Source organism: Dinoponera quadriceps, unplaced genomic scaffold (genome assembly GCF_001313825.1).
Source record: "Dinoponera quadriceps isolate SergipeBrazil2010 unplaced genomic scaffold, ASM131382v1 scaffold2723, whole genome shotgun sequence".
NCBI classification, from domain to species: domain Eukaryota; kingdom Metazoa; phylum Arthropoda; class Insecta; order Hymenoptera; family Formicidae; genus Dinoponera; species Dinoponera quadriceps.
The window spans coordinates 666,486-689,161 of record NW_014556868.1 but is presented as its reverse complement, the minus strand read 5'-3'; the positions used below and the strand labels follow the sequence as shown (position 1 = coordinate 689,161).

The 22,676-nt window shown below is 36.8% G+C and overlaps 4 protein-coding genes across 7 annotated transcripts; all 4 read right to left on the bottom strand.

Moving 5' to 3' along the window:
• Positions 1–267: 267 nt before the first annotated feature.
• Positions 268–1,140, bottom strand: LOC106748308 (protein NPC2 homolog). Its single transcript, XM_014626697.1, has 4 exons — positions 1,092–1,140; positions 865–987; positions 441–619; positions 268–366 (listed from the first exon to the last, which is right to left on the bottom strand). The coding sequence occupies exons 1-4, from the start codon at positions 1,138–1,140 to the stop codon at positions 268–270; spliced, it is 450 nt and encodes a 149-aa protein (XP_014482183.1).
• Positions 1,141–2,748: 1,608 nt separating this feature from the next.
• On the bottom strand, positions 2,749–6,774 carry LOC106748352 (protein NPC2 homolog). The gene is made up of 4 exons (XM_014626780.1): positions 6,578–6,774; positions 3,444–3,557; positions 3,028–3,206; positions 2,749–2,948 (listed from the first exon to the last, which is right to left on the bottom strand). The coding sequence occupies exons 1-4, from the start codon at positions 6,660–6,662 to the stop codon at positions 2,850–2,852; spliced, it is 477 nt and encodes a 158-aa protein (XP_014482266.1). The 5' UTR covers positions 6,663–6,774; the 3' UTR covers positions 2,749–2,849.
• A 2,967-nt stretch (positions 6,775–9,741) lies between these two features.
• On the bottom strand, positions 9,742–14,203 carry LOC106748350 (protein NPC2 homolog). 3 transcript variants are annotated; one of them, XR_001374746.1, is made up of 5 exons: positions 13,505–14,203; positions 11,527–11,640; positions 11,232–11,413; positions 10,342–10,568; positions 9,742–10,043 (listed from the first exon to the last, which is right to left on the bottom strand). XR_001374746.1 is itself a non-coding variant. In XM_014626779.1 (4 exons), exons 1-4 carry the CDS (start codon positions 13,578–13,580, stop codon positions 10,485–10,487), a joined length of 456 nt encoding a protein of 151 aa, XP_014482265.1. In that variant the 5' UTR covers positions 13,581–14,203; the 3' UTR covers positions 10,275–10,484. The 3 variants fall into 3 exon arrangements, 1 of the variants encoding a protein (XP_014482265.1); XR_001374747.1 differs by having other exon boundaries at positions 10,405–10,568; XM_014626779.1 differs by lacking the exon at positions 9,742–10,043 and having other exon boundaries at positions 10,275–10,568.
• A 307-nt stretch (positions 14,204–14,510) lies between these two features.
• Positions 14,511–16,646, bottom strand: LOC106748349 (hemolymph lipopolysaccharide-binding protein-like). 2 transcript variants are annotated; one of them, XM_014626777.1, is made up of 3 exons: positions 16,511–16,646; positions 15,770–16,069; positions 14,511–15,430 (listed from the first exon to the last, which is right to left on the bottom strand). In XM_014626777.1, exons 1-3 carry the CDS (start codon positions 16,599–16,601, stop codon positions 15,132–15,134), a joined length of 690 nt encoding a protein of 229 aa, XP_014482263.1. In that variant the 5' UTR covers positions 16,602–16,646; the 3' UTR covers positions 14,511–15,131. The 2 variants fall into 2 exon arrangements, with proteins under 2 accessions (XP_014482263.1, XP_014482264.1); XM_014626778.1 differs by having other exon boundaries at positions 15,770–16,036.
• Between the last annotated feature and the right edge of the window lie 6,030 nt (positions 16,647–22,676).

Genomic DNA, 22,676 nt, shown 5'->3' with positions numbered 1-22,676 from the left:
GGATAAGGACGATTCTTGTCGGAAAGTTATGCTTAAACGTGTGTTTTGCAAATGTTGTGGATAAACATGCAAAAACAATCTCTTAGAAAGCACGCGTTACATGTAGAGAAATTTCAATCAATCTTGCGTTGTTACATTTTGAATGATCGAGAAAAAGGAAATTTGCGAAAACAAGAGTTTTTAATTAACAAACATTAGAATTACAAAATAAGTTAGATCAGGTTCTCTCACAAACTTTTACATTGGATTAATCTGAATGTAAATCTACTACTTTGATAAGGTTCCAATTTGGACAGGAATTAGTATACACACTATTGCCTCTCCTCCTCCGTTCACAAACTCCAACATAATGTCTAAGAAAAAATACTGAAGAGAAAAATTATTAGTCGGTATCGTCGAGATATTTCGAGAAATCAATGTTTGGAAATTACAACGCTCACCGGAAATCCCTCATGTATGACAATTGTGTTATTATATTTGTATTTATGATCTTTCGTCAAAGGACACTGTATTCCGCTGTTGGGATCCTTGCATACATCGGGTGTCTTCAGCGATAAAGGTACAGTAACAGTGGACACCACGCTATACATACGCACATAAACTTGTTCGACATCAACGTCTGTGAAGGAAACACGTCAAAATCAATCATTGAAATTACGTTTAGGAAGGAGCAAATGATAATTAAAATTATTTAATAAGACAAATTAAATGTTAAGTTAAATTCAGATTAAATTCTACGTAAAGAAATTTATGAACAAATGAAATACGTATGATTTAACCGAGTAATCCAAATTTTGTAATTAACAATATCAAATTAACTTATAACAAATGAAAAGGAAATATTCCAATCTTGTGAATATTTACAGGGCATAAATTCGACGGACAATAACGCATTTCTGCCAGGCATAAGGATACACCTTGAGTCTGTTATGTTACAATCCGAAACCGAGATATTAGTAGCTCTGCCTAATGTGTAATTGTGCAAATCTGGAACAGAAAAAAATATTTATTTAATATAATGCGCATTTTAAAAGTGAAGACTCGTCGGACGTTAAAAAGAAAAACAAAGTAAGAGGAAAAACTTTTATTACCGATACAATACTTGTACATATCTACTTTATTTTTCCACGTAGTTACCATTGTTTTCTAAATATATCTGACACCAGGGAACGAACATTTTTATGTCTTCTGCTTAACAATCCGCCGTTTCCGAGAATTCAGTACTGCCACTTTTAACTCCTAACTCACGTTGATCTAACTAATATATAATAAAACAGACACAACGCAACATAAAACGTGTGAGGTCACAAAACAAAATAAGACGATCGACTAGATGTAAAAGAGGAAACAATACAAAAACAGCCGTCCTCTAATAATAAATATGTCAGGTTGGAAAATAAAATGTTAGAATAGCCGTTACCATTTTAAAGTTATTTTTCTTTAATAACAACTTCGTAACGACTATTTCAATTAATAACAATAATGATAACGCTATTGAACTTTTTGAATAACGATAACAAAACGATATTTTGAAAAAAACGACGAGAATATTTTTGTCGTTAATTTATACACATAAAATAATACATGGAATCAGCGGTAGCGAATTATAAAAAAATCTTCAAAACTTGGTGAAAAGTTATAGCAGCAATCGTAACGTTTCTTTGTTTCTTGAATAACAATAAGGATAACAAATTACTTTTCAAAAAGATTAACCAGTAACGGTAACGAGTTACTCTTAGAAAACGACTTTAATAAATCATTAATAAAAAGTAATATTCCCAATCCTAAAATGAGTAATAAAGTATATGACATTTGGTGTACGAAAGACGCGGATCAACCAAACAGACGTTCCTTTGTCTCTTCCTAGTCTACTAGGAACAAATTTTCTTCTCGGGAACAAAAGCGCGCTTTTGCAAACAATTCTAATAAATCCGATACACTTCCGAGAGAATCGCAAACGTAGCTTATTATTGAGTAACTCACTGCAATTTCGGTACGCGATGCAACACGCGTAACAGGAGCACAGCACGACGCAAAAGAGTGCGAATGAAATTGTTACATTCATCATGGACGTTGTTTGCACGATTTCCGTACGGTTACTAATGTCACCGCATCTCGAAATGCGCCGCTTATTAAAGGTTAGTCCCCCACTTTTAGAATATACAAATTTGTTTGTTGAACCGTGACAGGTTCGTGATATATTATGCCAAAATGCTAAAACCGAAAGTTAAGGCTAGTATGTTAAATTTTAGTAAGTTTGCAGTACATTATGTTAAAATGCTAAAACCGAAATCTCAGAAATATGATACAAATGTGAAAAGAATTATTTCTAGGTCAGCCTGCCTTTCTCTTAATTTTTCTCATTTCTACAATTGTTATGCTAAATAATCTTTTTCAAGGTTATAACCATCATTTACCGTTTAATGAAAATCTTATTATGAAAAGCTTTTAAATAGAAGAAGAAGAATTACTTAAATTGTCAACTTTATTTGAACTTTATCTAAAAAATTATTTTGTTAATCATTTTTTTAATAAATAAGGACCATCGACTAAAACCTTTTGGAGGTTAGTCAGGTGGATGTTACAAATAAAATATATATATCAAGGTCAAGATAAATCATCGAAACTGTGTTCGTTAAAATAGGTAATTACCGTTGACATACAATACGCACGCATGCACACACACACGTTATATATAAAAGAAATTTAAATCAATTTGGTTACTTCGTTTCAAATTATTGAAGAAAATTAAAAAAAAAAATCATTGGTTTTTATTTAAAAAAATTGGAATTACAAAAAGGTTAAATCACTTCCTTGCACAAACTTTTACAATTGAATCAATATAAATGTTAATCTTTGACTACTCTAACTTGGACAGGAATTATTACACACACTATTTTCTCCCCTTCCGCGTCCTGAAACTCCCATTTAAGGTCCAGGCGATAGTTCTGAAAATAAAGAGAAACATTAGTCAGTTTAGTCAAGATACACTTCGAAGAATCAATGGTTATTAATTACAATACTCACCGGGGTTTTCTTGTGTAGAGAAAGCATGTACATATAATTATACTCCTGGCCCCTCTCCAAAGGACACTGTATTCCGCTGTAAGGATCTTTGCACACGTCGTGTTCGTCCAGCGGTAGGGGTGAAGAGACGTGATACACCACGCCATGTGCAAAGACATTCACCTGTGAGATGTCAACATCTGTGGAAGAAATATATGAAAATCGTGGAAATTATGTTCGAAACAGAGCAGACTATTAAGATTATTTAATGAAGCAAGTTAAATATTGAATCAAATCCGAATTGATTTTTGCGTAATAAAATTTACGAACGAAATGAAATTTAATATGATTTAATTGATTAATCCAATTAATTGAACCGTATCAAATTGATATTTAATAAATAAAAAATGTGTATTCCAATTCTTGCGAATATTTACTAGGTATAAATTTGATGGACAGCATCATGTTAACGCCAGGTATAAGAGTGCACCTTGCGTCCATCTCGTGGCAGCCCGGAATTGACACTTCGGTGACATTACTCAATGTCGAGCCTGGAATATCAAATAAATGAGTATTAATTTAATGTTATATATTAATAACGAACGTCAAATAAATAATTAACGCAAACCGGGCTACCTGTTCGCAGTATATTCCAATCTCATAATTAATCAAACGCGTTATTACCTATTACCGATAATATCAATATAGTAACATTGTTATTAATTTTTAATATCCCCAGTTGTGTGGCGGTATTTTGATATCTTAAAGAGATTAATTAATACTGCATAACTTAATACGCACGATCTATTAAATAATGTCTCATTATATAGCATTGAACGAAAGACGAATTTAATCACACAACTGCGAGGCTCAAGAAACTTGATTGTATTTTTCGGCGGAGAATCACTCTCGCCATTGTCCAGAGCATCGAGATCTGATTAATCGCAGAAATTAGATCTGTTCATTCCGACAGGCTCTTTCGAATAATCTTTCCAGTTTAGACGGAAGGTATCTTCAGGATATCGGATAAGCAGTTGCAATAGTAAGATAAAATTAGTAAGATAAAATTCAAATATATGTCTTGTATTTCGGTTTTTTTACAATAAACGTTCGAAATTTTGACCTTAGACTCGCCGATACAGATGAATTCTGTGTGCCAATTCACTGCTCTTCTTGGTACCTCAAATGTTTCCAAGCGTTGCTAGTGATTCGAGCGATCATATTACCACGAGTTGCTGGAGATTCAGAGTACACAATGTCTTTGACGTAACCTCATAAAAAGTAATCTAAGGGCGTAAGGTCGGGTGAATGAAACTAATTATACTACAGATCTTTTACGTCCGATCTATCGGCATGAATATTTTTGATTCGACAAAATCTGTAATATCCTAATAGGATGAGCTGATGCTCCGTCTTGTTGAAACCACTATGTTATATAACTATGTCATACTGTTGATACTTTATTGACAGCAAATTTGTTGCACTACTTGAGGGCATATATACGACAATGGATGGGCATCGTTACATTTGCATTTTTGCCGTCACGTTGTCGTCACGATATGCTCCGAACGGATCTGCGAATCACCAGTTGTTGTCATGATGCTTTGCACTGAAGAGCAAACAGTCTCTTGAAATTTCGACATCCAATCGCTTGTATGAGGATTTATTTTGCTGCATTTAACACATGACACATTCTGTGTCGATGTTAGTAAATGTAGGGGAGACCGGGTCTAGAAGTCACACGGGTCGGAAGTCACAAAGTTTATATCTCACGTAATAAATAAAGGAAAATATTCTCCTTTATAGTGTAACTTGCTTATATCGTGTTAGTCGAATGTATGAAACGGCTTATAGCTAAAACACTACATATATGGTATTTATAAGTATTTTTATCTTCTAATTTAGATACGTGAGTAAATATTTTCTCGTCTCTATTGCCAATGTTCTATTAGTTTCAAGATTACTAGTCTCTTGATTTGTGAGAAATATTACACTTTCTGCTCATTTCTCCAATATTTAATTCATCGTCACCGCAACATTATTTATAAATATAATCTCTTTTATTGTAAATGAACGTTCGGGATGAATTGGCTCAAATCTGGTAAGACTGGCTATCACGCTGTGACATTCCTTATGCATGTGCGTGGAGGCGTACATATACCGATCGCCGAATGTTGTTAAAGTAAATTTAATTAGTTTAATTACGCACTTAAGTTTCTATAAAAGAAATAATTTATGTCTTTTTTATTAATGATGTGATATATAAATACATATATAATTTTTTTAAGTCAGCCTTGTAAAATTAAATATTAAAAGGCCACGTTTAAACTATCTTTATTCTTATAACTAATTATATTCTTGCTTTATCTACATAAAAAATACGTGACAATTGACCCAGGATATGGGATCAGATGTCACATTTGCGCAACAAATTGTTTACAATTAAGTAACTCCTTTGTGCATAAATATATATAAGATTAATATTTTTTTTCTTTTATCTAAAGGATGTGGCTACATTATAATGTATACAATATTATGAGATATTGCACACGACTTTTCCTTTTAATCAATATGTAAAAAGTGACAACCAGATCCGGTCTTTCCTACAGCAAATGTGTAACAACACGTGCTGTGCATTAATTTGCTGAAAATGCTCATCACACTTGGTTATCTGGGTTCAGTGCTATGACTAATCTCACATGTAATAATATTATGACAGTAGTTTTAAAAGAAAACATGAAGAACATAAACATAGGCTGAGTTCCGATGTTCACTGGCAATACTGAAAATCTATAGTTCATGTCACACATACTATAGATTTTGCCGTGAATATCGGCACGCAACCATAGATAAACATCGACACAAATAAACATTGTGTATATATAATATAACAATATGATATTTAATTAAATATATTAAGCAATTAATAAATTAATTAAATATATTGAACAATATAATAATACTTCAAATCTACGTTAGATGCAACACAATGTGAAAACCCGTAAAAGTAAGATAACCGATCTTTTAATGGCAATAAATAGCAAAAACAACGATTAAGTCAGGGTTGAAAAATAACATGTAACAATGCCGCTACCATTAGAAATATTTCGTCGTTATTTTTTACACATAGAACATGTACACATGAAATGAGTGACAGCAAATCATAAAAGATACATTCAAAACTTGATGGAAAGTAATAAGGGTAATTGGAAAAATACTTCCACTTCTTAAATAATGACAAGAATGACGAGCTATTTTTCAAAATAATGAGTAAAAAAATGAGTAAAATGACTGACGAACAACGGTGAAAACAAGATTTCTCTTCTCTAAGAAACAATATTTTATTAAATGACTCATAAAAAGTAACTTTTCCGGTGTAAATATTAAAGCATATGACACCTAATATACGAAAGATGCGGATCAATGAAATAGACGTTCCTCCGTTTCTTTCTTTTCTTTTCCCTTTTGAAACCAAAGCGCGTTTTCGAAGGCAACCCTAATAAATCTGACCCACTTGCGAGAGGAGCCCAAGCACGACTCATCATTGACGAGAATGGCACGATATACTTACCGCAATCCCTGTACGCGACACTCGACGCGTAACAAGAGCACAACACGGCACAAAAGAGTACAGATGTAACTGCTCGATTCATCATTATCGAAGATACTTGCACGGCTTGCGTATGGCTACTAATGCTGCCGCTTCGGGACGCGCCGCAGTGTCGCCTTTGTCCTCTTCCCCGTGCCGCGTCATATACTAAAGAATCTAATGCGATAACTTTCCTCTTAGGGTGCCGTTCCACGTAGAACAGAAAGGCAGAACGGAAAAGCGGGACGGAAAAAGAAGCATAGGAGGGGTGACCAATCATCTGTCATTTCGCTTCAATCTTAAGGGGGTTTTCTATTAAGGGGTTTCGCATCGCGCCGTTTTAAAGCTGTTTTTAAGAATATTTTCTGGAAAAGTGGATAAATATTTTCCAAAATTTCTTCCCGTCCTTTTATATTTTTTCTTTGTAAAATGAAGCTATCGGACCTCCGATTCGCGTGCAATTAATTGGATATCAGACCAGTGGACTGAAATGGAAAAATGAAAACGTTATTTTAATCAGCAGACTCGCGGCTATCGTCGGAACTGGAAGATTTTATTGCGTCCTATAGATAAATAAATGGCACCTGTTTATTATTATTATTATTTTGGCCTCGACGCGCTTTAAATTACGGTAAAGGTTTCTAATGTTCAACTTTAACGTATCAATAGAACAATTTCGAAATAACGTGCAAATTGGCGCGTACAGTCGCATTCGCACATATAAGCACACACATACGTATGCATGCACGCGACACGCAAGAAAAATGTAAAGTTTTCAATGTTCAATTTTTTATCAGATTTTGAATGATCGAGAAAACGAAAATTTGAGAACAATTGGGTCTTTTAATTGGCAAGCATTAGAATTACAAAGAAAGTTGAATCAGTTCTTCTTACTAATTTATACGGACTCTGTTTGTACAAACTTTCGGCGGAATACAGTGTATATATAAATGATCCATTGTAATCCCAGTTTTAAAAGGAAATATTAAACATACTATTTTCTCTCCTTGCGCGTCCACAAGTTCCCACTTCATCTCTAAGCAATCATTCTGAAGACAACGAGAATCACTCAGTCAGTTTTGTCAGGATTCATCTCAAAAAATCAATGATTACAAATTACGACACTCACCGAGATTCTAGTTACGCGAAACATAGAAGTGTAAGTGTACTGCCGATCCTTCTTCAAAGGACACACTATTCCGCTAGCAAGATTTTTGCAGACGTCAGGTTGACTTATCGGTACAGTTTCATTGGACTTTATGTAATACGCACGAGCATTAACTTGTGGGATGTCAGTAGCTGTAGAGGAAACATATCAGAATAAATCGTGGATATTAAATTTAAAATAATTATTAATTATTAATTCTTTTGAATACTTGGCATAAATCTGATGGTAACTTGAAGTTTATTGCCATGAGGCCAAAATGATGAAAGGTGGCAGTATTTTAAGTTCATTTCACAGCCCGAAACTGAACCAAATGCATATACGGCTAATGTTGAGCCTAAAATGAAGGATAAATAAATATTAATTTAATATTACATATTGATGTCTAATATCAAATAAAAATTAATAAATACACACAGGCTTTTTAATGTTCCGTAGGCTCGAATAAAACCGGGAAAATATTGGAAGAAACCGGTTCCTACCGTTTTCTTCCTGAAGCTTGAAAATATAGGAAAAGTACGAACATTTTTGCATTGCCACGCCAATGTTGAGAACAAGAAGAATAAGCAAAAGGTTTGCATTTTTTTCTCCTTTCCCGACTTATTATAAAGATAACAAAGATTGCATTTTTTTCTCCTTTTTCGACTTGTTGTAAAGATAACAAAATATTTCTTACAATTATAAGAAAATGATAGAAGACACCGAGGCTAGTTGGTAATATATTATATAATAATAATTATGTCAAGGTTGCGAAAAGTAACAAGTTACAACGTAGTTACGGTTAAGCCTTTTTTTGTTAATAACTTGATAAAAGTTTTTTACCATTAATAATAATAGTAACGATAACATGATCACGCTACTTGAGTAACTATACCGAAAATAAGCTTCGTCAATGTTTTGTACACATAAAATACACGTGAGCATGGAATGAGCGGTAGTGAAACGTAAAGAAGAAGAATCTTTGAATCTTGATGAAAAATTGCAATGGAAATCACGACGTTGCTTCTTGAATAACGATAAGGATAACAAGTTATTTTTCCAAATGACTAATGAGCCACATTAACGAGTTACTTTGAAAAAAAAACGATATTAATAAATTAACTTAAAAACTTCAGATTAACTTTCCCTAACCTAAGCACATATTATGGAGGCACGTATGGTGGAATTATTAGGAATAGATTCCTATTCGAATTGTTCAGTTATTCTCTGAATTTCTATCGCGTCTTTTAGAGAAAACGAAATTATTCTGATCGAAATCCATTTCGGACCGTTTCATAATAACGTGCCTTAATAAGTGAAATAAATATTGAAACATAATTGACGCCTGTTGTACAAAAAAATCGCGTATCAGCACAAAGATATCTTCGTTTCTTCCTCTTTTATCATGGAGAAATTTCTTTTTCGGAGCAAAAGCGTGTTTACGAAGACAGCCCTAATAAATTACAATCCACTTACAAGAGGATCGCGTGTTTATTACTGACGAGAATGACACGGCGTACTCACCACAGTCCTTGTAAAAATAAGCGACGCATGATACGTAATAAGAGCACATCACGGCGCAAAAATATGCGGACGAAATTGTTAGATACATTATCGACGATGTTTTCACAAATTCTATGTCGTCGTTACTGTCGCTTGCTCGAAGCATACCGTCTATTAAACGTTAATCTCCCACTTTTAGGATAATGCCAGTGTGCTAAATTACAGTAGGTTTGTCCTACATTGTGTCAAAATAATAAAAGTTAAGTAAGTCGGAGAAATACGTTAAAAAATGAAAAAAAAAAACAGTTTTTAAGCCAACCCGTTCTTAATTTTTCTAATTACCACAATTGTGAATTACCACATTTGTGTGTTCGGTTGTCTGCTAATTAAGGTTTTCTAAACATCTTTCTAAATATTATAACCGTCGTTTATTGTTTATTAAACAGTTTATTATAAAATAAACGATAAAAGTGAAAAGGGCGCGTGAGAAGACAAATGATTTAAATTGCCAACTTTATTTGAACTTTGTCTGAAAAATCTTTTAGTTAATCACATTTTAATAAACAAAGACCGCCGACTAAAACCTCTCGGAGGTTAATCAGGAGAGGATGTTTCCGACAACATATGTCAAGGTAAAAGTAATTTATCGGAGTCGTGTCCATTAAAACAGATAATAATCGACTGGTTGCCTATCTCACAGGCGGTCCAAACAAGGACACGTCGAAGGATATATGGATTCCTTGACAAAAATTAGTTCTCTTCGTGAGAAACTACTATCCTCTGAAGTTTGCCCCATGGATCCTGAAACACCCTGTATTTTACCTCGTTTCATTAATTCTCTATTAGACTATTTTTCACAATCGATTTATCAAATATAATTAATTGTGTTTTATAAGAAACTCTATGAGACGCAGTAATAATGATGGTCACCAATATATTGAAGTATGTACATAAATCTAGAGATCTCTCTCACAACATACATAGAACTAAAGATGCAAAATATAAAAATATACACAACTCCGTGCGTATCAGTGGAACTATCTCTGTCTGTTTATTTATTCCACAATTTTGTTCAATAGAATTTGCATTGAGTTAATACTTCGATATGCGTTGCGGAGAAATGTGGATAATGAAATCCGTCATCTACATTTCATAGTTGCACCTGTGCATGTATTCATCTCTCGCCACCAAATTGCTATGATTATTCTTCATAATGCGAGCCACGGAAGTGCCGCAAGTCCTTTACGTGATCTTCACCGGGAATTTCACGCACATCAGCTTCTCATCGTTGTCGTTTATAAATTGCAACAAAACGTCGATGCTCAACTAAAAAGCAAAGTAAAAATAAGCATTAAAAAGAGAGTGACGAAGTGAGAACACAGAATTCGCAGGAATTGTACGCTGAATAATTTCAAGAATATTCTCTCGATTTCTTGAAGTGAAATTCCATTCAAAACGTGCGCAAATTCGAAATAGCAGTGAAAATACTGCTACTTAGAATTGCAAGACTAGATCGTTGACCCGAATGTAGAGTAAATTTTTAATCGATCGACAAGTGAGGGTTTCATTCAACTAGAAGGAATTTGTTTCAGAAGATAGAATATATAATTTGTTCTTCAATTTCAAATGGAAATACTTACTCGACGATAAAAGAATATGCATAATAAAGAATTTTGTTTCTGCAAACAGTCCACTTAAATCTATGTTATTTTAACATGAGGTGAATATACAGAATAAGTAAACAAATATGTTAACAAATTTATCTTTGTCAACACTTTATTTTTTCACATATTCACATTGTTAAAGTAACTTAAATAAGTTTAGGTGGACCGTTTGTGAGACTACATTTTTCACCGTGCACTCTCTACGAGTACAAAATCACTCGCAAATTTAAAAGACTCGGATGTGACTGTACTTTTCGAGCGGAATTTTATCCGAAGACATTTTTGAGCTGTCTTAATCAAGGCAAAATCGCAAACGAAATATTACCGCAGGCACGGCCTTGTCTACAGCGAACGTGGTTGTGTACTCATATTCTTGGTCCTTAGTCAGAGGACACTTGACTCCGGGACCGCCATCCTTGCACACATCGGGCTTTTCCAGAGGAAACGGTACCGGCACGTCGAGCATCACACCGAAAGCGCGCGCTTCTACCGTCGAGGTGTCTTTACCTTACAAAAAGGAAATGGCAATCATAAATAGCTTTTTATCGGGCGCCAACGGCTAATTGAATTAGATAATTCGAATTAAGCGATAGAGCGACGCTGGAGCGTGAACTACTAACTTGGCGTGAATTTAAGGGACACTTGTATATCGTTGCCGCGTGTGAAAATGCATTTTTCGTCCGTCGTGGTGCAACTCGAGATAGATATATCGCCGAACTTGCCTACCTCCGAGCCTGCAACGGAATAAAGTTAATCAGTACATAGGGAAGAATATTATTGCACCGCGAAGAAAAATAATTACTCGGTATTTTTTTTCTTTAATAATGATTAATCTGGAACAAACAATATTCAAGAGAAGAATTTATTCTCTTCTCAAAAATGTTATAAGCTTTAGCGAAAAATAGTTAAGTTAGTTAGTTGCATACACGTCATGTTAATTTTACGGTTGTTTGTTAATTGCTGACAGTGCAAAAGGAAAGTCTTCATAATATTTTGCGAATGTGTTCAATCAAGTGTCAAGGATCGAGTGTCATTTTATGAACATATCTTTTTGTTTTAACTTTAGGCAAGTATTTTCTCCCTTCTGATGTCAATAAACAGGACTACGGGAATCAGAAGGAGCCTTAATAACGATAAATGTCCTTTTGTATTTTTCTCACTTTCCTTCTGGGTGCTCTTCTTCTTCTTTTTTTCTCTCTTTTTGATTTATCTGGTTGTCTCGTCCGTTTTTGCGAGATAAATTATGCAACCAAAGGAATGATTTCCCGGCGGCAGAGGGAGGCAGTAATAATAATAGTATGCGAACTCAAGCGTTGGGACAGTCTAATTCTCGAACCCAACGGAAATCGCGAACGTTCAATTAATAGTGCGAGTTAATCACGAAGACGCTCGGGTTCTTAATGAGACCTAATTACATATCGCGATGATGCAGAGTTACACGCGACACAGACTGCGAATTAATTACGTGCAATTCCGAAGACAAACATCTCTAAGCATGCGCGTAATTAAAGGGCTGCGAGTACAGTGTTCCTGTGTAACGCTGTTAATAATTCGCAACGCCATTAAAACACGTAATCTTTAATTAAGTGTCCTTGATACGAACGCCGCTTCTGCAACGTGCAATTAACACTGAAAGCTCCAATAGCAACAGATAATTAATAATAAGCTATCATAATCGAGACACGAGAATTCCCAATCGTCAGAAAATGTATTTTCAGCGGACACAGATTGCCTGCACATTCTTCAACCGAAAAATTCGTCTGCGAAGAATCTCTCATTTTATTAACGCAACTTGTATACTTCCATGGTCCAGTTTGAAATTAAACATCAAAGCTTAGAATTTAAATTAAAGTTTAACTAAAATTTTAACTGAAATTAAAATTAAAATTAGAATTAAAGTTTCGATCGACAAGCAAAAAGAGAAAACATTTTTCGACAAAATTACATTTCTTAATTTCAAGGGCAACGCCATTTCGAAGTAAAATTCGAATGGAGGATCAAAATTCAGTTAAAAATTTATAAATATAAATATCTGTCAAAATTGTGATTAAAATCTTTAATTTAAGTTAAAAATTTGTAAATACAATTTTTTTTTAATTTATAGAGTACAATTCTCTCGAGATCGAGTCAAAAAATATAACGGTCATCTATTTTCTCTTTGTTAAATTGCGATTTAACGTCTGATTTTCAGTTTTAATTTAGTAACTGAAGTAGGGTATGCATTTCAAGCGATTTTGGGAGTACGCACAGATTATTATGTACACCTTTTTACATTTAATTTCATTTGCTGACTCCGAAAGTCACAATCAAAATAATCTTAGTATCCGGATAAAATCAACGTAAATAAATAACGGTAGATTAAACCGTTGCTTTTCTATTTTTAAAATATGCTTGCAAAATGTTCGCCAAATGCCAAAATCATCTTGATTATTTTCGGATTTAAAACAAGTGAAATTGAGTGATAAGAAGTAAACAATTCCTCCGTACTTGAAAATCGCTTGAAATGCATACCTTCCTTTAATAATTCAACGTCGCCAACTTCGAGTGATAGCCAAAATAGAAAATGGACATTTCTCTTGTCGCTGTACGTGTACTCACCGCAGTCTTCGAAACTGAAGGCAAAGGTGGACGACAGGGCGCACAATAGCGCGACAGCAACAGCGATTCGGTTCATGTTGTCACCTCGACTATCGCGCAATTATTAATACCGTTGCGTGCTATGCCGAACTTATAAGCGTCGCGCTTATCTAATGCAGACGTGACTCTCATTATGTTAATGATAATATCTTCGCGTAGTTTCATGAATGACTGACTCCTCGGCGCAACCTCGTCTTACGCATCCATTCTTTTACCACGAAACACGATCGAACGGTCTCGCCGATATAATGCTCGAATTGTACGTGTCCTGCAGAAATAACAATATTTATCCCGTTATCGAGTCTCAAGTTCCTCTTTATTTCACTTCGATTGGAAAACAATCTCCGCGAAGATGAGTAATCACGGGCGCGCACTTCGGACGTGAATTGAAATAATTTCCTTCGGTCGACTAAAGATCGTCGACTAAAGTCGATGGCCACCGATCGTTCATGGAGGAAAATTTGTTGCTGGGGCAACCAATTGTTTGTTATTTAAAAAGATTCGTTTGGACAGGAAAAAATTGGTTAAGAGTGTTAATCACTAATTATGCCAACGGAATTTCATTGCTGTCGCAACGACGTTTTGCTGCAACGGCAAAATTATTTTTTTCCACGTAACAAATATTTCTGTTATGATTATGATAACAAACAATTTGCTGTGCCGTCAAAGAATTTTTCTCCCTCTAGCTGAACAATTACTACGTTCGTTATTATGCACTGAAAACAAAAATAATGAATATCAAGAAACTTAAAACGGCAGTTAATAAGAGACAAATTTTAGTTTCAGTTTGCATGGAGAAAAATAATTTTGTTATAGCGAAACCATCGTTATTACTGCATATTCGTTACGACGGCGATCAAATTCAGTTAGTCTCGCTATTTTCATGGGGTAAGTTTCGCAACTTTTACTTAACAATCAATCTGCTTCACAGATTCTTAGTCGCCTTTCCTCACGTAACCAGTAAAACTAAGATATAACTTTAATGTATTCTACTAGTGTCACTCACCACACAGCAGAGATATCGCACACAACAGAGATATCCCTATGATGTATTCCGGACATTTCTGCCGTGTGGGATATGGTGTACATTTTCATTACAATATAATACATAATTCATTATATAAAAAGGTAAATGGCGATGCCGGGTATTACGGAATATGACATTGTATTATTATAACAGAAGATATATAAATATAAATTTATAATAGACGATAATATAATAATTATTATCAACTGTTCGATCATTAATATTCACCGAAATACGCGAAAAATTCTTTCTTCGCAAGACAAACAAGATATTCCGACACACTTGGCATTACAAGTGAAAACGAATTCGGTTCTTTTTAACAGTTTTCGATTCGATCTTGAAAAAATCTTAGGCCATCCCGTAACACCCGCACTACCTCTGATCATAATCACGCAATCCGCATATATGCTTTGCGTTATCGGCGCTGTTAATCCGACCTTAATTGCACAGTCCGTGTAATCGTCGTTATAAATCGTAATCTTCGGCGAATCGCGTGTCGTTACGGCGTCATTACGGCATTATATTGCGATCGGACGCGCGATCGCGAATTTCCGCTGAGATTCAGAAATTGATCTCACAGAAGAAGGGTTGCCCCGCGGCGCAATCTAAATCGTCCATGCCGCCGTCCTTCAGAAGGAGTCCGCAGTGCTGCTTCCCTCCAGCGTTATCGGGTAAATTAGCGATTTTCGTGGTCCATTTCGCGTAACCCGACGACTCCATGGGTTCGTCCAAGATCGTGTTCCAGTCGCCCTCTTCGTACAGATCGTGCACACCGAGCCACGCCTGGGTCATCTTGTTCTCCTCCATAACGCGCAGCAGCAGCTTCTCCTCCGAGTTAGAATTGATAATAGCCAGGTGACCTGTGACGACCATCCGTCTCATTAACCCGTTGTGAAAAATCGTCGGTCTTTATACTTTTATTATTGACTTATTGATTTATTTGTGAATAAAACCATTCCGTTCGACCGGTAATTACTCTCCGAGAAGCCGAGCGAGATTTGTCTAATTTAAGTTCAACCATCACGCATCCGAATTTCTCACTGAATATCCGGCCGACTTGTTACTTTTGTACTTTAGTTAATAAGGTGAATCTGATCGGCAAAATGAGCGACCGGAATACCGTGAAGATACCGTAAAGATTCCGTAGTGTGAATGCGATATCCGACGGTTCGTTGATCTCTGTTGTGAAGAAAACTCACCCCCTTCTTGGATGCAAGTTCTACGGGCGCGGTTCCACGGTAGCTTGCGAATGTGAAGTTTATGAGCGCCTATGCCGGGTGTGACGAGGTAATCGCTTCCTACTTTGTCCAGGAGATTGACAGCTTTGTGCGTTCTCCACTGCGGCGGCCTGTTGATGTAAATGATTTGCTGCCCGAAATCCATACGCTGACCGTTCTGGGACGAGCACAGCAGTTGCTGTAACGCGCCCATATTCGGATCACTGTCGCATAATGACTTGCCTACGGCTGCAAAAGATTGGCTTACAACGGCGTCAAGGTCTGGCAGGAAGTGAAAAGTCGGAATTGTGAAGAAAGTACGTTGTATATTGGTTATAATTAGCGGAAGGCACATCCATGCGCGCGTTTCCGATACATATCAATCAACTTGACTGTCCCTATCACTACTGCTCTCTGTCAAAATCTAACTTAACCACACCTAAGCTAGCCTCAAGCAAACCGTTCGTATAAAACATCTTATATACGGCGATTTTGAATAGAATTTCAACGTGAAAACGACAGACGAAACAGCGAATGTGTTAAAGATATATTTAATCTAGAATTATATTTAATTGTCGATTATATAATTGTTAGTGCAATTATAAAATGCTTAAATTGCACTCTTACTTTCTAAACGTTTTCAGCTAATAACGCTAATATCCAAATGCGATAAATATGTTCTCGAAAATGAGCTTCGAGACGCAATAATATTCGTTAATTTACCTTGCAAACTGTTCGTAGTGTCAGACTGATCTGCCACGCAATATGATGTTACGCACAAAAGCACCAACAGATATCGCAGATATCGCAACATAATTATTACGTTGTGCTAACTACGAATTCCCAAGAGTGAATACCACGAATGAGCGGTACGCTTTATATATATTACGATAAAATAAGTTGTATCATCACATACGGCAGACGTGAGCGAGGAAGTACGATTTATCTTCTCGACAGGATGTTCTATCACTACGTTTAATCGCTACATTTAATAAGAACGCGTATACATGTATGTGTAAAATGAAAAAAACGTAAATGACGCAAAGTAGACGATAATGTTATTCCTCTCCCTTGAAAATCTCGGAAACGCTTCGTATATTCTATAACTAATAAATCGACATATGTGTATTCGCGTGTCTCGTTTCACCTAAGAGATCTACACGAGAGAAACATCGTGATTAGAAATATCGTAAATCTATCGGGTTTATTTCATTCCCCGTCACGAGCGTTAAATTGTCAAGGAAATGGCGTTTTCTTCAAACGTAAACGTTTATTGTTACGACATTACGTAATACGGAAAGTAAAGAAAAAAAATGCGATCGGAGTAATTCGCGTTAAAAATGAGAAAATCATGACACGTGTAATCATCTCGCAAAATTCTTGCCGAACAGAAAAGTTCATTGACGAAACCAAATTTGCCAATAATCTGTTTTTAAAAGGCGAAGCTGTTTTTAAAAGGCAAACTCGGAGAAGGGAGGCGCACGTTGTGTAAAATAAAATATCTTCAAATTATTCCAACGATAAATTTCCCTTAACCAGCATGAATTTCTTATCGTATTACTTAATACGGAAAGTACAACGATAATTAACGCAGGAAGTACAATGTTACTTATCAATTTGGAGAACCCCAATGAGGAATTCAAGTTTTATCACGACAAACGGGACTCCCTGTAACGCGTGTCATTATCATGTACGATTAGTGACGCATCGTGCCTTTACAGAAATTTCATATTCAGAATTACAAGGAAATTTACAGTGATTGAATACTGACGGTATTTCAGTAATTATTTGGCCGATACTTAATTATTTCCGTAAAGGAGGAGCATGGATGGACCATTTCAGGATCGAAATCACGAGAGGACGCAGAATACACGCACAAAGAATGGGTTAGAAATGTGGAGCCCTTTAATCAAATAGACTTTAGAAATATTAAGAAATGATAATCTTAATATAAAAATTTCCGGGTTACAATAACTTTTAAACAAGAAGCGACTAAAATTCACAGAGTTGGCTTTTCTTACGTAGGAGCTAAGATTTTTCGGTAACGTTCAGATTGTCCTTTACTGTACTTTTTTATTACAATCTAAATATCATACTTATTTATCATACTTATTTATTTATTTATGTTGCATTTTTATTATTACATTGTTATACAGAGTGTCTGAAAACTTTCATTGTATCCGTAACATATAATGTGATAGTAAGAGGCGTGTTTTTTTTCAGCATGCAATCCTGTGTCACATGTCGATCGCTGCTCGCTTCGTTACGCCGGCCTTCAGAAATCAGTTGATGTTTATTGTCGGGAGATCTGCAAAATTCAGTTATTTTTCTTTCGACAAAATCCGGTCTACCGCTTCCTGCTGTTTGCTCATTGACTCATACGGATGAATTAATTCCTCATTAATACCACCTTCTCGTCTACATGGTTTCCTTGCAAGATAAACATTCGATCAGTTGCCCACGCTGAAACTTTTTCCTCAAATAATGAACGACCCGTTGTTTTCGTGTCCTCTGGACGGATTGTTCATCCGGCAATCCAGTCTTCTCAGTCTCTTCAAGTGAATCGCGAGGATTCGAGTCAGAATTCAAATCGGATCCTGATAAGAAAGTGTACTCCTCCCTCCAATCACGGACGTCCGATACAGGAGAGAACAGTCGAGAGGAATATTCAATTGCAAATTGTACGCCAGTGATACGCTTGTTGTTTAACGTCGACGAGTTTGTCACCGAATTCTTGAAGCGATCCCAACTCATAGAATTTGTAGCACAATCGGAGGAGTCGTGATTCGACTTCGAGATCGTGGAATTAGTATTAAGGGTGTCAGAGTCTGTCGAGCTAATCAGCATATCGCTCGATTCTGTATCGCTGAATGTTGCGGTGGAAGAGTAATTTCGGTAACGAAATTGAAGAGCCGATATATAATTATGCGGACCGAGACCGATGCCGCGTTGCCTGCGCGAGTTCATCCTGGCCTCGTACGAACTGTCGAGATCAATTGCCGGCGCGGTTAGTACACTGTGGCATTCGAAATCCATAGTGAACATCTCCGAGATCTTTTCACTATACACCGATGACTCGAACGACGAATCGTCCGATTCCTTAAACGTCGAGTTGTCGTCTATTCCATTAAACGAGGAATGCGACGAGCAAGCAGAGACGCTCGGAAGCGGCATTTCGGGAGGACTTGTGCTCTTCACTCACGGTCACGTGTGCGTAGCTTCGTTGTCCTCGATATCGATATATCGAACGGATTTCGTAATGGGAGGGCTAGATTGATCGCTTTGGATTTGCCCTGGACTCTGTTTCTCAATTCCGTATTTCCGTGTGTGCGAAGAGATATCGCATCAAACCGTACGTCCCGCTTCGATATCTTACAACGTATGTTTCGCAGCATTCAATTTCGTCTTCTCTCGAATTCACTTCAGCGTGGCGGAAATTGATGAAACAATTTGCGTGAACGCGAATGTGGCGATTCGCGTGATAATATGAAACGCACGCTAAATCAATGTGATATAGCGATATTGACGTCACGACGTGTTCAGCTCTGCGTTCTCGACGATGCGAACGACTCGGTGGTTTGAGAAAGACTGAAATTACGTAAGCGGCCCGATGGGTCTGTGAACTTCAAATCTTTTTACCTTTTAGGGTCTAATCCTTCGACCATTCATGCAGACTCTATAAAGCTTACGGCATCTTTTCCTCCCAAATGTCCCTTTTCTCCGAAGGAAATACACGCCAAAGTTTATTTACACGATTTTCTCATTTATCATCGCTCATATTTGGAAAAAGAGAAACCCAACGTGGGAAAGTCAACAGGACGGTAAAGTTTACGGGAAGGAACATTTCAATGTTCTTAACCTCTTCAGGGATGAATTTTCCATTTTTGATTTATGATCCGCTCTAGTGGAGTGCCCAAAAAACAAGGATACCTTATTTGAACCGATTTTGGCATGTAGCCATCATGGCCTACTTTGATGACGTTTAATTTTTAAATTTCAAAAATTTTTCTAACTATAAATAACGATAATTTTTAAATAAAACTAAACGTACACATATATGTCAATATCCCTGAAGAGGATTAAATTCAAAATGTTACTTTTGTTCCCGTTGCTACGTGAGGCGCTACAGGTACGCTACAGGTAAACGGCTTACTCTCGCGGGAGCGGTGTGATGTCAAATAGAAATCGAATTTATATGTTTTACGAAGAAAAACGAATCCCGAATGAGTGAAGACAAAATGGAGATGGGCCGATTTGTAAGGAGAACTTACCAAATTTGGAACATTTCCGCGTTGGGTTTCTCTTTTCCGGATATATTGTTAGCGTAAAAGAGGAAATTCTGTTAATGGGTTTTAATTAACGAGCACGTATCTCCTCCGGAGAAAGTCTTTAGAGAAATTCAGGTAGGAAGAAACGCCACGTTCGTAGAGCTTTGTACGAACGATCGAAGGGTCAGCTCAGGTAAAAAGAAATTTGCGGATACCCACCGATTGCTGAATAACAGTCTCAGTTGCCTTCGAACTACCGAGTCACTCACATCGTCGAGAACGTAAAAAGTCGAACACATCGTGAGACCGCATTGATTTCGCGTGCATTTCATATTACCCGCATTCCGCCGTATCCACGCCCGTGCGAAGTTGATTGATCAATTACCGCTGCTGCTGAAGTAAACACCCGAAAGAAGAGGATACCAGATACCGTCAAACTCATTATTTAACAAAACGTTAAAGCGACAAGTGACAAACGTTCAAAGTGACACGTGTGTCCAGTGCGACAGGGTGAATGTGACATCTCTTCGCACGCGAACGAAATCAATACCTATCTATCTGCGAATATCGTATTGTGCAGGTGATCGGAGGCAATTAATACAGTCCTCCTGTCGATCGAGATCTGCTTGACATCAAACCTCGAAGATGCTCGCTACATGTTTGAACGGTCACGGCGTTCTTACCGCGCCGATGATCGACCTCAACAGTTCCTACAAGAGGGGGATGAATTCACGTGGACAACGCGGGGGCGATGGAAAGACGCGCGATGTTTCACTGTCCATCGATCTGGGTAGTGCAGCTGAAATGATCGAGGCATATTTACGCGATGTCCATTCTTTTATGTACGAAATACGCTACGTTAATGATGACACTCTACAATTATCTGAATTTTCTCCCCAATGGTTCCCGCCTATACCGGACGTCTGGGCTCGGAAGGAGGAGTATAAGCCAGCTTCCTCATCAAGATCTGACTCGAATCCTGGCGCGAATCCTCTCAATTTACCCGAAGAGAATGAGAGGACCGAATTGCCAGATGAGCGATACGTCCGACGTACACGGAAGCAACGCATCGTTCATTATTTGAGGAAGAGGTTCACGCGGCTTCGCCAGTTGATTCAACGTTCACCTTAAGCGTGTACTTTGGATGCGTACTTTGGACAGTTGGTCTCGAATTTATCGCTCGATTCATAGCAACAAAACACAGGAGACGCGAATAACAGCTACGTAAGACGTATCTATCCATACCGCGGTTGTGGGGGTGAATATTATAGTCGAGAAGTTTTCATCATCATTTTATGTAACATACACATTTTACGTAACATACGATATCTTTTATGCCGCGTTTATCTTAAGAATTACTTTTATGTATTATCAATATTGTGATTTCCCAGCATTAATATATTTTCGCGTGTAACTGAACTGAATAAATACTAAAAGATACTAAAGGATACCAAGGGATGATTATAATTGTACTGTTTATTGTAATGTGCTGAATTTATTACAAATTTGTCGTATTTTATTTCTTCGTTCCTCCCAGCCTCGTAGCGCCTAATTAACGGCTTCATTATTGCCAAGTGCACGTACAATCGGTCGCAGGACGGTTGCAACCGTTTCTTTTTTTTTACACGTTCGGAACAGACAAAAAATACGACGAAGCGAATTTATGATTTACGAACATGCGCAGTAGATAGTCGCAGTAGACAGTTGTCTGACTATCTTGTGTTCTAAAATATATAAAAAAGAAACTGTTGCAAATCGTCCCGTGACCGAGTATACCTACACGCAGGTAGACCTCTGAACGGGTACAACATTCTATGTATACTAATTCCATAAATTTCTTCCTCAACTTTCGTGTCCTTTCAACATAATAGGCAATGACAAATGGATTTCTCCTTCCTTCGTAACTCATCATCTTCAAAAGTCTGGCCATTATCCACTGAGCACACTTTATCTTCAGGATATCCCGTTGTCCCAGATTTCCAAATGCGAGCCTGACAGATGCGCCAGTGTCCTAATGTCCAGGATATTCCAACAGAATATCTCACAATACCCCAAATATCTTGCCGTATCCTTTCGCTTTATATAATATATCTTAGAATATTTCTTGAGCTCGGTTATCTTTTAGACGTCATTTAAGATATCCGTAGGATATCACGTAGACGGACCTTATCAATCTGCTGAAAATCCAACGATTATGCGAAATTATTTTAGGGTATGCTATTGTTATCCCAAAATATCTGTAGTATATCTGTAAGATTCTTCAGATAAAGTATGTTTTATAGGTAAGTTATCGACCGTCGGATGGAAACTACGGAGGAATGCGGAACGACAATTTTCTTCTCCGCGCACATTAGAAAGCCCCAGCGAGTCTCCTTCTGAATCTGGACGTGGACGAAATGACGGAAAATTTAGAATTCTTAGAAGTATAGAAGTACAATAGCAATTATTTCATTACACAGGGGTGTCCGAAATCGCTCGTGTGAAGATTGTACATAAATTATGTATGGCCGAACTTCGTGTATAATTTCACATGATTATATATATAGCTATAATATGATAATGTGAGAAAAATGTTCAAACGAGAAGAATTTCGAGAATGCAACAGAGGGAAAATCGATTTG

What these genes read in the sequence shown, in the direction of transcription:
- LOC106748350 (XM_014626779.1), bottom strand. Translation starts at nt 13,580, where the DNA reads ATGAACCGAATCGCTGTTGCTGTCGCGCTATTGTGCGCCCTGTCGTCC. An exon ending in CTTCAGTTTCGAAGACTGCG is followed by an intron (nt 11,641 to 13,504) that starts GTGAGTACACGT and finishes ATTCCGTTGCAG; the next exon opens with GCTCGGAGGTAGGCAAGTTC. An exon ending in GTCCCTTAAATTCACGCCAA is followed by an intron (nt 11,414 to 11,526) that starts GTTAGTAGTTCA and finishes CCTTTTTGTAAG; the next exon opens with GTAAAGACACCTCGACGGTA.
- LOC106748349 (XM_014626777.1), bottom strand. Translation starts at nt 16,601, where the DNA reads ATGTTGCGATATCTGCGATATCTGTTGGTGCTTTTGTGCGTAACATCA. An exon ending in CACTACGAACAGTTTGCAAG is followed by an intron (nt 16,070 to 16,510) that starts GTAAATTAACGA and finishes ACTTCCTGCCAG; the next exon opens with ACCTTGACGCCGTTGTAAGC. An exon ending in AACTTGCATCCAAGAAGGGG is followed by an intron (nt 15,431 to 15,769) that starts GTGAGTTTTCTT and finishes TGGTCGTCACAG; the next exon opens with GTCACCTGGCTATTATCAAT.
- LOC106748352 (XM_014626780.1), bottom strand. Translation starts at nt 6,662, where the DNA reads ATGATGAATCGAGCAGTTACATCTGTACTCTTTTGTGCCGTGTTGTGC. An exon ending in TGTCGCGTACAGGGATTGCG is followed by an intron (nt 3,558 to 6,577) that starts GTAAGTATATCG and finishes TTGATATTCCAG; the next exon opens with GCTCGACATTGAGTAATGTC. An exon ending in GTCCATCAAATTTATACCTA is followed by an intron (nt 3,207 to 3,443) that starts GTAAATATTCGC and finishes TTTCTTCCACAG; the next exon opens with ATGTTGACATCTCACAGGTG.
- LOC106748308 (XM_014626697.1), bottom strand. Translation starts at nt 1,140, where the DNA reads ATGGTAACTACGTGGAAAAATAAAGTAGATATGTACAAGTATTGTATC. An exon ending in TATGTACAAGTATTGTATCG is followed by an intron (nt 988 to 1,091) that starts GTAATAAAAGTT and finishes TTTCTGTTCCAG; the next exon opens with ATTTGCACAATTACACATTA. An exon ending in GTCCGTCGAATTTATGCCCT is followed by an intron (nt 620 to 864) that starts GTAAATATTCAC and finishes TTTCCTTCACAG; the next exon opens with ACGTTGATGTCGAACAAGTT.